At 54.4% G+C, this 11,467-nt stretch overlaps 2 protein-coding genes across 3 annotated transcripts; one reads left to right on the top strand and one right to left on the bottom strand.

Moving 5' to 3' along the window:
- The first annotated feature begins 394 nt into the window (after positions 1 to 394).
- On the top strand, positions 395 to 4,284 carry LOC117227435 (protein-lysine N-methyltransferase SMYD4). Its single transcript, XM_033482680.2, has 7 exons — positions 395 to 760; positions 865 to 1,045; positions 1,123 to 1,407; positions 1,472 to 1,593; positions 1,685 to 2,327; positions 2,387 to 2,602; positions 2,972 to 4,284. The coding sequence occupies exons 1-7, from the start codon at positions 400 to 402 to the stop codon at positions 3,285 to 3,287; spliced, it is 2,124 nt and encodes a 707-aa protein (XP_033338571.2). The 5' UTR covers positions 395 to 399; the 3' UTR covers positions 3,288 to 4,284.
- On the bottom strand, positions 3,387 to 11,237 carry yps (Y-box binding protein ypsilon schachtel). Of its 2 annotated transcripts, XM_033482692.2 has the most exons (7): positions 11,078 to 11,237; positions 9,501 to 9,564; positions 8,549 to 8,582; positions 8,203 to 8,464; positions 7,820 to 8,133; positions 6,933 to 6,995; positions 3,387 to 6,593 (listed from the first exon to the last, which is right to left on the bottom strand). In XM_033482692.2, the coding sequence occupies exons 1-7, from the start codon at positions 11,136 to 11,138 to the stop codon at positions 6,549 to 6,551; spliced, it is 843 nt and encodes a 280-aa protein (XP_033338583.1). In that variant the 5' UTR covers positions 11,139 to 11,237; the 3' UTR covers positions 3,387 to 6,548. The 2 variants fall into 2 exon arrangements, with proteins under 2 accessions (XP_033338583.1, XP_033338585.1); XM_033482694.2 differs by lacking the exon at positions 6,933 to 6,995.
- Between the last annotated feature and the right edge of the window lie 230 nt (positions 11,238 to 11,467).

Genomic DNA, 11,467 nt, shown 5'->3' with positions numbered 1-11,467 from the left:
GCGTTAATTACGCGGCGAGCGGGCTTTCTCTCGCGACGAGGCGACACGAGCGGACGCGATTCCGTCTCTGCCTCCGATGCCGAAGGGAATCGTCGCGCCGGCGCGGATCGAGCTTCGAGCTCCGAGCTCGGAGCGCGCGCTCGCGGAGGTGCAGCCGCGTGAAAATGCGTCGCCGAAAATAGCGCCGTCCAGCCGCGCGGGCTTCGTCTAAATTTATTCGAACGATCGCGAACGGCCGCGTGCCGTCTCGGGTCCCGTAGTCGGATCCGCGGATCGGTGCGACGTCGATCGTCGTTTCCCCTACGCGACTTCGAGACATCGACGGTGCGCGAGGTATTCGAGAACAACGGTGGTCGCAGCCACCGCGTACGGCTAGCATCGGGACGCCGCGACCTCGACATGGAGGGCACCGAACAGTTTTACAGGAATTTGTGCTCGTTGGAAACGGTGCGATCGGGGAAGACGGGATTCTTCCGAGACTTCAGCGAGCACGTTTCCGGTATCGCCGGCGAGACCTGGATCTCGAAGGTGTTCGGCCGGATTCGGGACGACGAGGCTCGAGTGCGAGCCCTCTTCGCGGACGAGAAGATCAAGGAGGCGGTGACGGAGACGCTCGACAGAACCACGATGCTCTACAGAGCGAAGGACGCGGAAGCGTCCAGAGCGAGGAGGCTCGAAGCTCTGGAAGCCGCGGCCAAAGGAGAACGAGAGAAAGCCGTTTTACTTTTCAGCCAGGCCGTTCTGCGCGCACCACCCACAGGTCTCGAATCTTCCAGGCGTATCTCCGTTGTCGCGTTGCCCCGCTGACCCCCGTTTCAGCGTTTGCGAAATAGACGTCGCGTCAAGTCGATTCGCTGATTTCAGGGAAATGCGAAGCGGTGGACGATGGATTGTCGCTGCCGCTCGCGTTGCTCGGCAGGGCGGAAGCGTTCGTCGCGTTGAACGAGCACGCGCTCGCCCTGGAGGACTTTGCCCTGATCGAGGTGGAGGAGGAGGAGGAGAAGAAGAAGAAGAAGAAGGAGGTCGAGCTTCCGGAGCGTTTCCGGTGAGCCGATCGTTTCCAGTTTCGGAATATCGCGGTGTTTTCGTTTCTCGAAGAATTAAAAGAGACGCTTTTTTCAGGGTGGAACTCGCGAGGAAGAGGGCGGACTGCGAGAAGCGTTATATCCCTTCGGAGAAGGAGGAGGAGCGGATGTCGTCGAAATCTCAAAAGCTGAGCGGTGGCCCGCACCCCGAGATGCCTACTGCCTCGGCTCTGCTGGACGTGCGAGAGACGGCGACCGCGGGCAAACAGGCGATCGCGACCGGGGAAATCGGTCCCGGGGACACCCTGGTGGTCGAGCCGCCCCTCGCGGCTTGCCTGCTGCCGGAATTTTTCGGGACCCGCTGCCACCACTGTTTCGCCGGGTGAGCGTCGTGCATCGTCTCTCCGGCCCCGCCTCTCTACATTCGTCTCGCTCGGTTCTTCCAGATTGAGGGGCCCCGTGGGATGTCCGGATTGCAGCAGCGTCGCCTTTTGCGGCAGAACCTGCCGAGACGAGGCAACGGCGAGCTATCACAAGTACGAGTGCCGGATTCTGGCGCTGCTCATAGGTAACGAACACCGAGCGTACTACCGAGAACCTTCTCGTCCCGATCCGGTCTTTCTCCTCGTTACTCGTTGCGCATCTTTTTGCGAGGTCAGGCTCGGGAATGAGCGCTCTGAGCATGCTCGCTCTGCGAATGGTCGCCCAGTCGGGCCCGACCGAGTGCGCGCGCATTTGTCGCGCGCTGCGCGCTCGAAACTCCGAGGATCCAATGCCGAAATTGAAGGACGGCGGTCTCGAAGAAGCTGCGGGAACGACAACGGCAACGGCAACGCGAACGAAGCTCGGCAAGTCCGCGAAACGGCGAATCAGAAGAAAGATATTGCGCGACTCGAAATACCAAAAGGAAAAACCGTACGAGGAAACCGAGCTTCGAGCTTACGAGCTGGTCATGCACGAGGACCGGAGAACGGCCAGAGACTTTTTCGAGAGATCGCTGATGGCAGCGTTCCTCTTGAAATGTTTGCAAACGGTCGGCTTCTTCGAAGACTCGAGTCGATCGAAGGTGCCAACGGTGCCGACGGTGCCGACGGTGCCGACGGTGCCGACTGAATCGGAGATCGCGGTGGCTGCTCTGCTGCTGAAACATCTTCAGTTGTTGCAGTTCAACGCTCACGAGGTCTTCGAAACTCGACCGGGCAAGGAACATCGATTTCGCGGCAGCAAACCCGTTTACATCGGGGTGGCGATCTACCCGACCGTGGCCCGATTCAATCACGACTGTTATCCCGCGGTGACGAGGTGCGTTGCCCCGGACTGTTTCGAGACGAACGAACGCGATACATATGTCTTTTGCGCAGATACTTCGTCGGCCGAAGCATCGTGATTCGAGCGACGCGCAGCCTGCGAGTCGGGGACACGGTCGCCGAGAATTACGGGCCGATCTTCACCAAAAGGAGCCTGGAGGAACGCCGGAGAACCTTGGCCGGCAGATATTGGTTCGAGTGCGAGTGCACGGCTTGCCGCGAAAACTGGCCCCGCTTCGAAGGCTTGACCAACGAGCACGCGCGGCTGAGGTGAGCCAACGCACGTAGGAGCTAGGGGACCCGGGACCTACGACCCAGCGTCTACGCGACCCAGAGGCTAGACCCTCGATCCTAGATCCGTCGAAACAGCTGCGATCCGGTGTCGCGCGTCGGCCGGGAGGCCTGCCTGCCTGCCTGCCGGACGCTTTCGGAGCAAAGCGCTTCCGCCCGAATGCGAACAATCGCGGAACGCGAAACGCGATAACCGCGGCTCGCGAGGGGTTATCGATCGCTTTTTAAAAGTCGGCCGAAGTCGCGCCGCGCGAACCGGTTCACCGGTTGTTCCAGCGAAGAACGATCTAGGGTCGGGTTTCGCTTCGATTGAATCGGTTCGATGCTCGCGAGCGTTGCGTGTCGCAGATGCCCCACGGAAGGATGCGAGAAGCTACATCGGCAGCCCCGACGAGCCGGGGAGACGGGCGACCCGATCGAGTGCTCGGCTTGTCGTCGGACGATCGACTTGCGGGGACCGCTCGCTGCTCTGCGCGAATGCGAGCGTCGGTACGAGCAAGGATTCGCGGCGATGGACCGGGAACGATCCGACGAGGCGTTGGAAGCGTTCCTCGGGGCAGCGAGAAAGTTTCACCGAATAGCGGTGCCGCCGCACAGGGACACGCATTTGGCGGAAATCGCGGCGAGCGCGTGCATGTCGCACGCTTCGATCCGGCACGCGTAGAAACGTGAACGGTTTCTTGCCAGGTTCCGGACGACGGCCGGATCCGGAGAACGAGAGAAAACGACGGTTCGAGGAAACTGAATCACAAACGACCTTCGGTTCTTCGATTTTGCGATTTTTTTGGCATTTATTTTTTATAATGCACATGTTTCGTGAAAAAATTAAATTCCATATATGAAATTAGCTTTTCGAAGTTTCGCGTTTTGGTACAAAATTCACTGGATTGAAAGGACCGGGTTATGTCTCGGAGAAAGGTGGAAGCGACGGGACTGTGGCGGAAGGAAGAAGGAAGAGGGAACAGGGAAGAGGGAAGAGGGGAGAGGGGAGAGGGGAGAAGGGCGATGGAACGATGGAATATAACGGGAGAGAGAAGAGTAGGTGAGAATAGGGGTGTGAGGGCTACTTGACGAACGGCGCGTACGCGTCCGATATGCGGCCGCCAAGCCATCTCTCCTTCGAAGAGACGAGCGCGCTTCCTCGATCGTTTCGAGGATACGGTCGCGCGCTCGTTCTCCGATCCGATCCGATCCGGTTCGGCTCGGCTCGGTTCGATTCGATTCGCAACGGGCCGCGGATCCGATTTCGATCCAATTACGTTATCGCGAACACATAATTTTGAATTAATTGACTGCCGGCGCGACGCAGCGAGTGCCCTCGCTTCCCTAATCTCGGGAACCCGATCTCGATCGGTTCCCGCGCTCGCGCTGCGACCACGGGCGCAACGCGCAACGAGCAACGACCGAAAAACGGACGACGATCGACGAGAACCGAAACGTTGCGATCGAACCGGACGAGCGGATCGCGAGCGCCTCGAATACCACGTGTTACATGTATTCCTCGGGCGTACCTCGGTTCGCTCGATTCTTCTTCTCGATCGTGCGCACAATTTCTTTCCTTGTTATTTCACATTTTTTTGGTTTTCTTTTTTACTTCGATATTCACTTTCAACACATGCATTGTTCTTTTTTCGCATTCAATTACAATGTTTGCGTCCTAAGCGTTACTTTCTTTCTTGGCTCTCTTCCATTCTTTCCCTCGTCGCCTGATCCAGACGGCGAGCGCATCCCGACGTCGCTTTCCATCTACTTTGTACTTCGTGGGAGTGGCAGCGCGATCGCGACAACAGAAACGTTCAATGTATACAAGTGTAAGTAACCGTTTTTTTTACCAAACTTTTTTTTATCTCGACCTCTATAATTGTTATCCTCTCTATTACTCGAACGACCGATCCGGTCGCAAAGAAACGCGATCGTGCCTAGTTTTCTCCCACTCCGCACCGCATTCGCGCGCACACACTCTCCTCGCGTGCTCGCGTCCGATTCTCTGTTTCCTCCTTGAACCGTTGTAGTCTTTTTTTTCGGTTTCGCAACTTGCTATCGGAGAAATCTGTCCCGGGGACGCGAATAGAATAAGAGAACGGTATATAGTTTTCGGCGATCCGTCGCGCGTCGGACGTCGACGTCTTCGGGACAACGATCGGGATACAATGAGCGACGACGACGACGACAACGATCGTGGAACAAAACACAAAGTACACAAAGTAACTAACAATAACGAACAGCATGACAGTTTCGAAACGTTGTTGAAGAAAATTGTATACTTTATTTTCCGACGATATGACTACAAACTAAAATTTAAAAAAGTAGTTTTGTTTTCATGCAAAAACATATAAATTTCTTTCTCTCTCTCTCTCGCTCTCTTTCTCTCTCTCTCTCTCTCTCTCTCTCTCTCTCTCCTATCCTGTCACACGCACACACGCACGCATACAGACGCACACATACATTGACGCACACAAACTCTCTGTTCCTCTCACTCATTCTTGTTTCTCTTTTTGTTTCTGTATTCCTTTTACTCTCTCACTCCATTGACAAGTCAGGGATTTGCGTCGTCAATCGAGTCGTAGCAGAATAACTGCGATTTCTTAATATCGTACGCAATCGACGCGCGCGAGTCTTGGAATAATCGCGCAATCGTAGAATGGCGTCGATCCGAAAACCATGGACAGATCGCACCTGGGGCCCGCCAGGGGCACACCGGCCGAGTTGACCGTCCCGATCGATCTACCGAACGATTGTCGCCGGATCGATCGAACGGAACGCTGTCTCGTTTGCTTTCGCATCGTCGCGATCGGATCAGTGGAACGAGCGAGGATCGAGAATCGAGGAAGATGAAAACGACGCGCGTCGGACTTCCGTTCGTCGAAACGTAACGTAACGCAGCGAAACGAAACGAAACGAAACGAAACGAAACGAGACGAAACAAAACGTAGTCGCAACGTTTAACGCGCGTTCGAAGGAACGGCAAAATTTTCAGAGAATTTCAAACGACGGAACCACCCACGGTTTTCGGTTGTTCCGCGTTTGCGCGCGAATAACGCGCGTTCGCCACGATAACGGATACGTATACGGATGTACGCAACAAGAGAACCTCACGTATATATCGTACTAAACTCAAAGACGTCTATGTAGAACGATCGAATGCGTTTCGTCGAAGAAAAATCAAAACATATGAAACAATGAATACGCAAAAACAAGAACAAAAATAGCAATTTCGTCCATACGAGTTGATGTCGCGTCCTTATGCCCTATATCACCGTGCATCTTCCCTTTTTCCGCGATTTCGTTCTTTCCTCCGATCAAGATTGCCCTCTATCGTGTACACCGAATTGGTCGCAGTCGCGATTTTCGTCCGTCGTTCCGTCAGTCGTCCATTGTCCGTCGTTCGTCGACCGTCGGTGCATCCGGCGCTTCCTCCGCTTCTTTTCTTCGTCGCGAGCGAGACACGAGCGTCGCGCGCCTGCATCCCCGCGAACCATTCGTCGGTAGCATGGTCGAACGCGCGGAATACATGCCGCATCGTCGTCGACTCGTTTGCCGGCTTCGCGGACGGTCGCTGTCGGTCACCCTCTCTTCTTTCTATTCTTTCCCTCCTTTCTCCGCGATAACAATTGCCGAAACTTTCTACGAAAATACAACGTAGTTCTCCCGGAGATATCGCAGCGATCCTAGAGAGACCCTGCGATCGAGGAAACGATCGAGAACGCGACGTTCTTCCGAGGAGAGCGCGGTGTACCGTTGATTCGTTAGTTTCTTTGCTTTCCTTCTTTCTTTTTTTAGATTTTTTTTTGTTCGATTCTTTTGTTACGTTGTTGTTGTTGTTGTTGCTGCTGTTGTTTCTGCTGCTGCTGCTTCGGTGTATAACGGGTGTTGGTGTTACTTGTTAAAAGGAGTGGTTATGTCGTGGTGGTACCATTGCTGTTGATTAAGCGGTGCTTTCGGTAGTGGTGTTCTGAACCGGCTGACTTTCCTGCAAATGGCAACGATTCGATCAGAGACGATCGGTCGACGAAACGTGGGTCGCAGGCAAAACGGTACCGTACCGCTGCGATCTAGGCGAGCGACTACGCTCGCTACGAAGCGTGTAATCGCGCGAGTTCGATCGAACCGAGTAGCGGCGAGACGATGGAAACGAGTTACGGAGAAAGTCGGTGAATCGATCGAAAAGTGGAAAATGGAAGAGTGAAAAAGTAAACGAAGAGCATGCCGTGAAACGGAGGGAGCGATCGTGGAACGAGCAAAGAACGTGGGTACGAGGTGGCGATCGATGGAGGAATTGGGAGAAGAAAGAAAAATAAAGCCACATTACCTGTGGAGCAGGGGCAGCGGCAGGTGCATCCTTATCTATAGGTGCATCCGACTTCTGCTCCGACTGAAAAGAGCACAAAAAGAGACGTGCAATAGTGTGTGCCAAGCGGTACGCCAATTTACGACGAGCACGTTCGTCGGCGGATCGCGGTCGATCGGTCAACGAACGAACAGCTGTTTATCGGAAGTGTTTCGTGTTCGAAAAAAAGCCAGGGTTCGAGAGAGAGAGAGAGAGACAGGGACGTCGAGAGCTCGGCGACGATCGCGACGCGATTCGAACGACGCGGTTTCGTCGCTGGAACGGACTCGGAGGAAAAACAAGATCGCCGCCGCGCTGGCTGCTCTACCTGGACGAACGGGTGACGGGCGTCGGGACGTGGAAATACAGGAGTTGCGACAGGATTGGGTTTGTCGACGGTGGAGCGTCGTTGGCAAACTCTGTCGATCGCTTGCTGGCTGCTGGTTGGCCGCGGTTGCCTGACAACTCTTCGCTTGTACCGCGATCGAAGCGGTCTCTGCAGACCGTCGACCGGTGCCGAGCCACCGCCTTCTTCGTCGTTGTCGGATACCTGAGTCGATACGTATCAAGGTGGGAAGATGATGGTATCGTGGTGGAAAAATGGAGAGGTGGCAGGGGGGGGAGAGAGAGAGAGTGTGACAACGGGAAGAGAAAAAGCAGAAACCGTGCGATAGAACCGACAAGACCGAGAGTGAAAACAGAGCGGCGAAGGGACACCGAACCGTCGGAGTGGAATTGGTGGAACCGGCGAAAACGGGAGAAAGAGAAAGAATAGGTGGAAGACAGAAACAGAAGGAGAGAAAGAGAAAGGCAAAAAGAGAGAAAGAGAGAGAGACAAAGAGGTAGATAACAGAGAGAACTATACAGACTTTTGTTTGACCATCCTGGCTGCGAGGTCGACGCGGTGGACCGCCACCTCTACCTCCGCGGAAATTGCGGCGATAGTAGCGGCGGGAAGCTCCGCCGCGGCCGCGAGCACCGCCGCCGCGGGGCACACCTTCGCCACCTGTTCCCTCGCCCTCCTGTTCTTCGGGTTCGCCGGAATTGTCGGTGTGCTGTTGCGCCGATGGTCCGGATCGTCTCGGCCCGCGATAGTAACCGTCGTACGGCCTTCGGACCCTGTAACGCCGCTGTTGTCCACCACCTTCGCCGACGTTAGCTTCGTCCGCGGATTTGCCTTCGCCTGGAAAAGGTTGACGTCGTTCGAATCCGTGATCGTCCGAGAGAAGATTCTCGCGAATTATCTACCAACCGGCTTCGTAGCCCTCCTGACCCTCGCGCGGTCTGCGCTGAGTTCGAGTGTTGCCACGTTTCTGACTGATGTACCAGTGAACTCCGCGGAATCCGCGTCGCTTGTCGGCAGCGTAAGGCGAACCCTTGACCGCTTCCCCGCAAGGACCGGTTACGTTGGCCGCTTCGTGACCCTTCTCGCCGATCACCACGTCGAACTCGACCACTTCTCCGTCACCGACGCTACGGACAATCTTCCTTGGATTGTTCTTCACGATCGCCGACTGCAAAAACACCGATCGGTTAAATATCGACGGTGTCGGAGGGGGATCGAGAACCGCAATATTTTCAAAATAAAATCAACTCACTTGATGAACGAACACGTCCTCCTTGGTGTCGTTCCTGAGACAACAGAGAAACAGGATTAGAGGGGCTCCGCTAGGTATGTTCTCCCCTCGCGCCTAAAGATCCTGCAACCGGCAACGCACCGCTACCGGCCGGCCGGCCGGCCGGTCCGCCACGCCATCTCGCATTTGAGCGCATTTAAGCGCGTTTAAGCGCGTTTCTCCAACGCAACGAACGTAAAGATATTCTGTGCGTCTCGGAACATGGATCGTTCGAACAGGGTCTCGACACGTTCCAATGGGTGACCGGACACGATCATTTGCTTTGCCACTCGTCAAAACTAGCCGTTCGAGTCGCGAACGATGCGCGATCGACGGTGCGAAAAAGTGGCGGCGTTTAACTAAAATATAGGCTCCGCGACGATAACCGAACGCGAATCGTTCGCGCCGCGCGTACTTCTAATCTCGAACGGCTCTACACGTTGCTTCATGGTTCGCTTCGCCTCGCTGATTTTCCGCAGTGTTCTCCGTCTCGAGGGAGACGTTCTCTCCTTTCGAGAACACGGATAGTACAAAGATACGACGCGATCAAAAATTGTCTCGCCTTTTTTAATTTATTCGCCGATCACACGGTGTATGCAACCGTGTTCCTTCGCCGATGAACTCTCGGACAAAATTCAACGATCTTCGCGAGACCGAACGGACTGCCGAGCCGTGAAACGAAGGTTTGGCGGACAGCCAAACTTTAGCTTAGATCTAGAACCGTCTAGAAATAGCAGAGAGGTTCGAGAATCAAGGTACGAAGAACCGGTGGAATTCCTCGTCGGTAGTTGTTGCTCGCGTAGCGTGGACGGAACACGGCCGGCCAAAACGGATCGCAGCAGCGGAAAATCGGCGAGAGCGCGAACATCGAAAAATCTCGATCCATCGAAATATCGGATACGATACCGGCACACCAGAGATGCTGGTTACTAACCTGTTGATGAATCCGTATCCACTCTTCACGTTGAACCATTTCACAGTCCCGGTCACTTTGGTAGCTGAAACCCAACAAAAACGAAACGCTCTAATTAGGTGTTTGCCGTGTAACGGGACACCGCGCTACTGCCCGGTCATCGCGACTAAGCCTTCTTTCGAGAACGCGTCCCTAATTGCCCCCCTCTCCTTCTTCCAAAGCTACACACCCTGTCGTTCGCGTTTCCGCGATCCGCGAAAAAGAATTTTCAGATCGAGTCGAATCGAACTTACGAAAGATTCGAATATCCGCGTAACGCGCGCAACCGCTGCTCGGCCATATTACCCGAACAGACTTTGAACGATCAAAATCGAATGGAAAACCATGCCAAAGGGATAAGCAATATCTGTTTACTCTCGAATCGATTGTTTTTTCTTCGACATGTGTCGACGTTCGCAGGGAGTGCTTGCATTTACGAGTCCGCGATCGAAACCGTACGTTCCGAGTGGTACGTGTTTACATCGTGAACAGGTAAATCGACAGGGGACAAGAGCGATATTCTCGAATTCCGAGTTTTACGATTCACGTTTCGGAAAAGGTCGTTCGCGACGATGCTTTCGAACGATCGTGCCGATCGCGCCAACCGTTATCGATATCGATATCGAGCTCCATTCACGCGTACGAGCTAAAGAATTCGTGGTTCTAACACGTTTCTCCAACGAATCGCTTTCGCGATTTCTCTATGCGCGACCTATGTTTTCGACCGGGTACGATACAACCACGATATTTCCTGTTTTCCGTTTTCGGTACGCTCCGATTTACGCGGAAAACAGAATCGATGCGTCCTAGTTCGTAGAGCGGCCGAACTCCGATTTTCACGAGTTTTCGTCAAGCTCGCGGATTATGTTGAATTTCCGTATCACGAAACATTATGGTGACGAAGGGAAAGATTGGGTGAGCGAGCAAGTGAGTGAGTAAGAGAGAGAGAGAGAGAGAGAGAGAGAGAGGGATGGAGAGAGAGAGCGCGCGCGAGAGAGAGATACAAAATGCGATACGAGAGGGGCAGGGAAGCTAGGCAAAGATAGAGATAAAGATAGATAGAGACAGAGATAGATAGGAATAGCAGACCAAGATGGTAATAGGGATAGAAATAGAATTAAAACTGGTGATTACTGTAGACGTGAGCCGAATGTAGCTAGATGGACACGGATAGATTCGGATAGGGGTGTAGAAAGGGGAAGAGAGAGAAAGGGAGAGAGAGAGAGAGAGAGAGAGAGAGAAAGACTCCGAATGCGTGGAGGACGCAAGAGTGTATGGAGAAGAGAAAAATTGAAATTATCGGAGCAAGAGAAACTCCGAGAAAGTATGAAAAACCGGCGATCTCGAGCGAAACTTCGTGAAACGAAATTAGCCAGACCGATTAAGCTCTTTGGTCGCACACGCCGGTCACATGCCACATGGTTGAACGTCTGCTGCTCGCGGACGCCATTACAGCACGCTGACGACACGGCGGTCGACGAGTTAGCCGCTTTCCCTTTCGGCTCGATTTTTTCACCGGAAAGATGCGCGGTCGCGATATCAACGTAGTGCTTACTCACCGATGACCTGCTTCGGCTGGACAGCCTTTGATTGTTCGGGCTGTTTTTCCGGGTCAGCCATGGTGGTGGTGTTCAGGTGTTAAGACACGCCGCTGCCGAACCTAGATGTTCCCGTCTTTCTGGTCGTGGTGTTGGTTCCCTTCTGATGTTCCCAACATGGCTGCGCCTCCAGGCGACCGTGCAAACATCCTTCCCGTCTAACGAACGGTCCGATAGGTCGTCGAGCCGGCCAGTTTCTTTACTCGTCCAATCCCGTGCAGAGTTTCACGGAACGCGCGTGACGTCGTATCGCGCTACTTCCTCGATTTCTCGCTCGCTCGCGCTCGCGCTCGTGATCGCGTTCGTGTTCGTCCTCTCGCCCCCGCTCTCGCCCTCGCCGTCGCAACGTCA

This window comes from Megalopta genalis, chromosome 5 (genome assembly GCF_051020955.1).
Source record: "Megalopta genalis isolate 19385.01 chromosome 5, iyMegGena1_principal, whole genome shotgun sequence".
Classification (NCBI taxonomy): Eukaryota; Metazoa; Arthropoda; class Insecta; order Hymenoptera; family Halictidae; genus Megalopta; species Megalopta genalis.
Note: the sequence above shows the minus strand (reverse complement) of the source record. Positions and strands in the feature narration are given on the sequence as shown.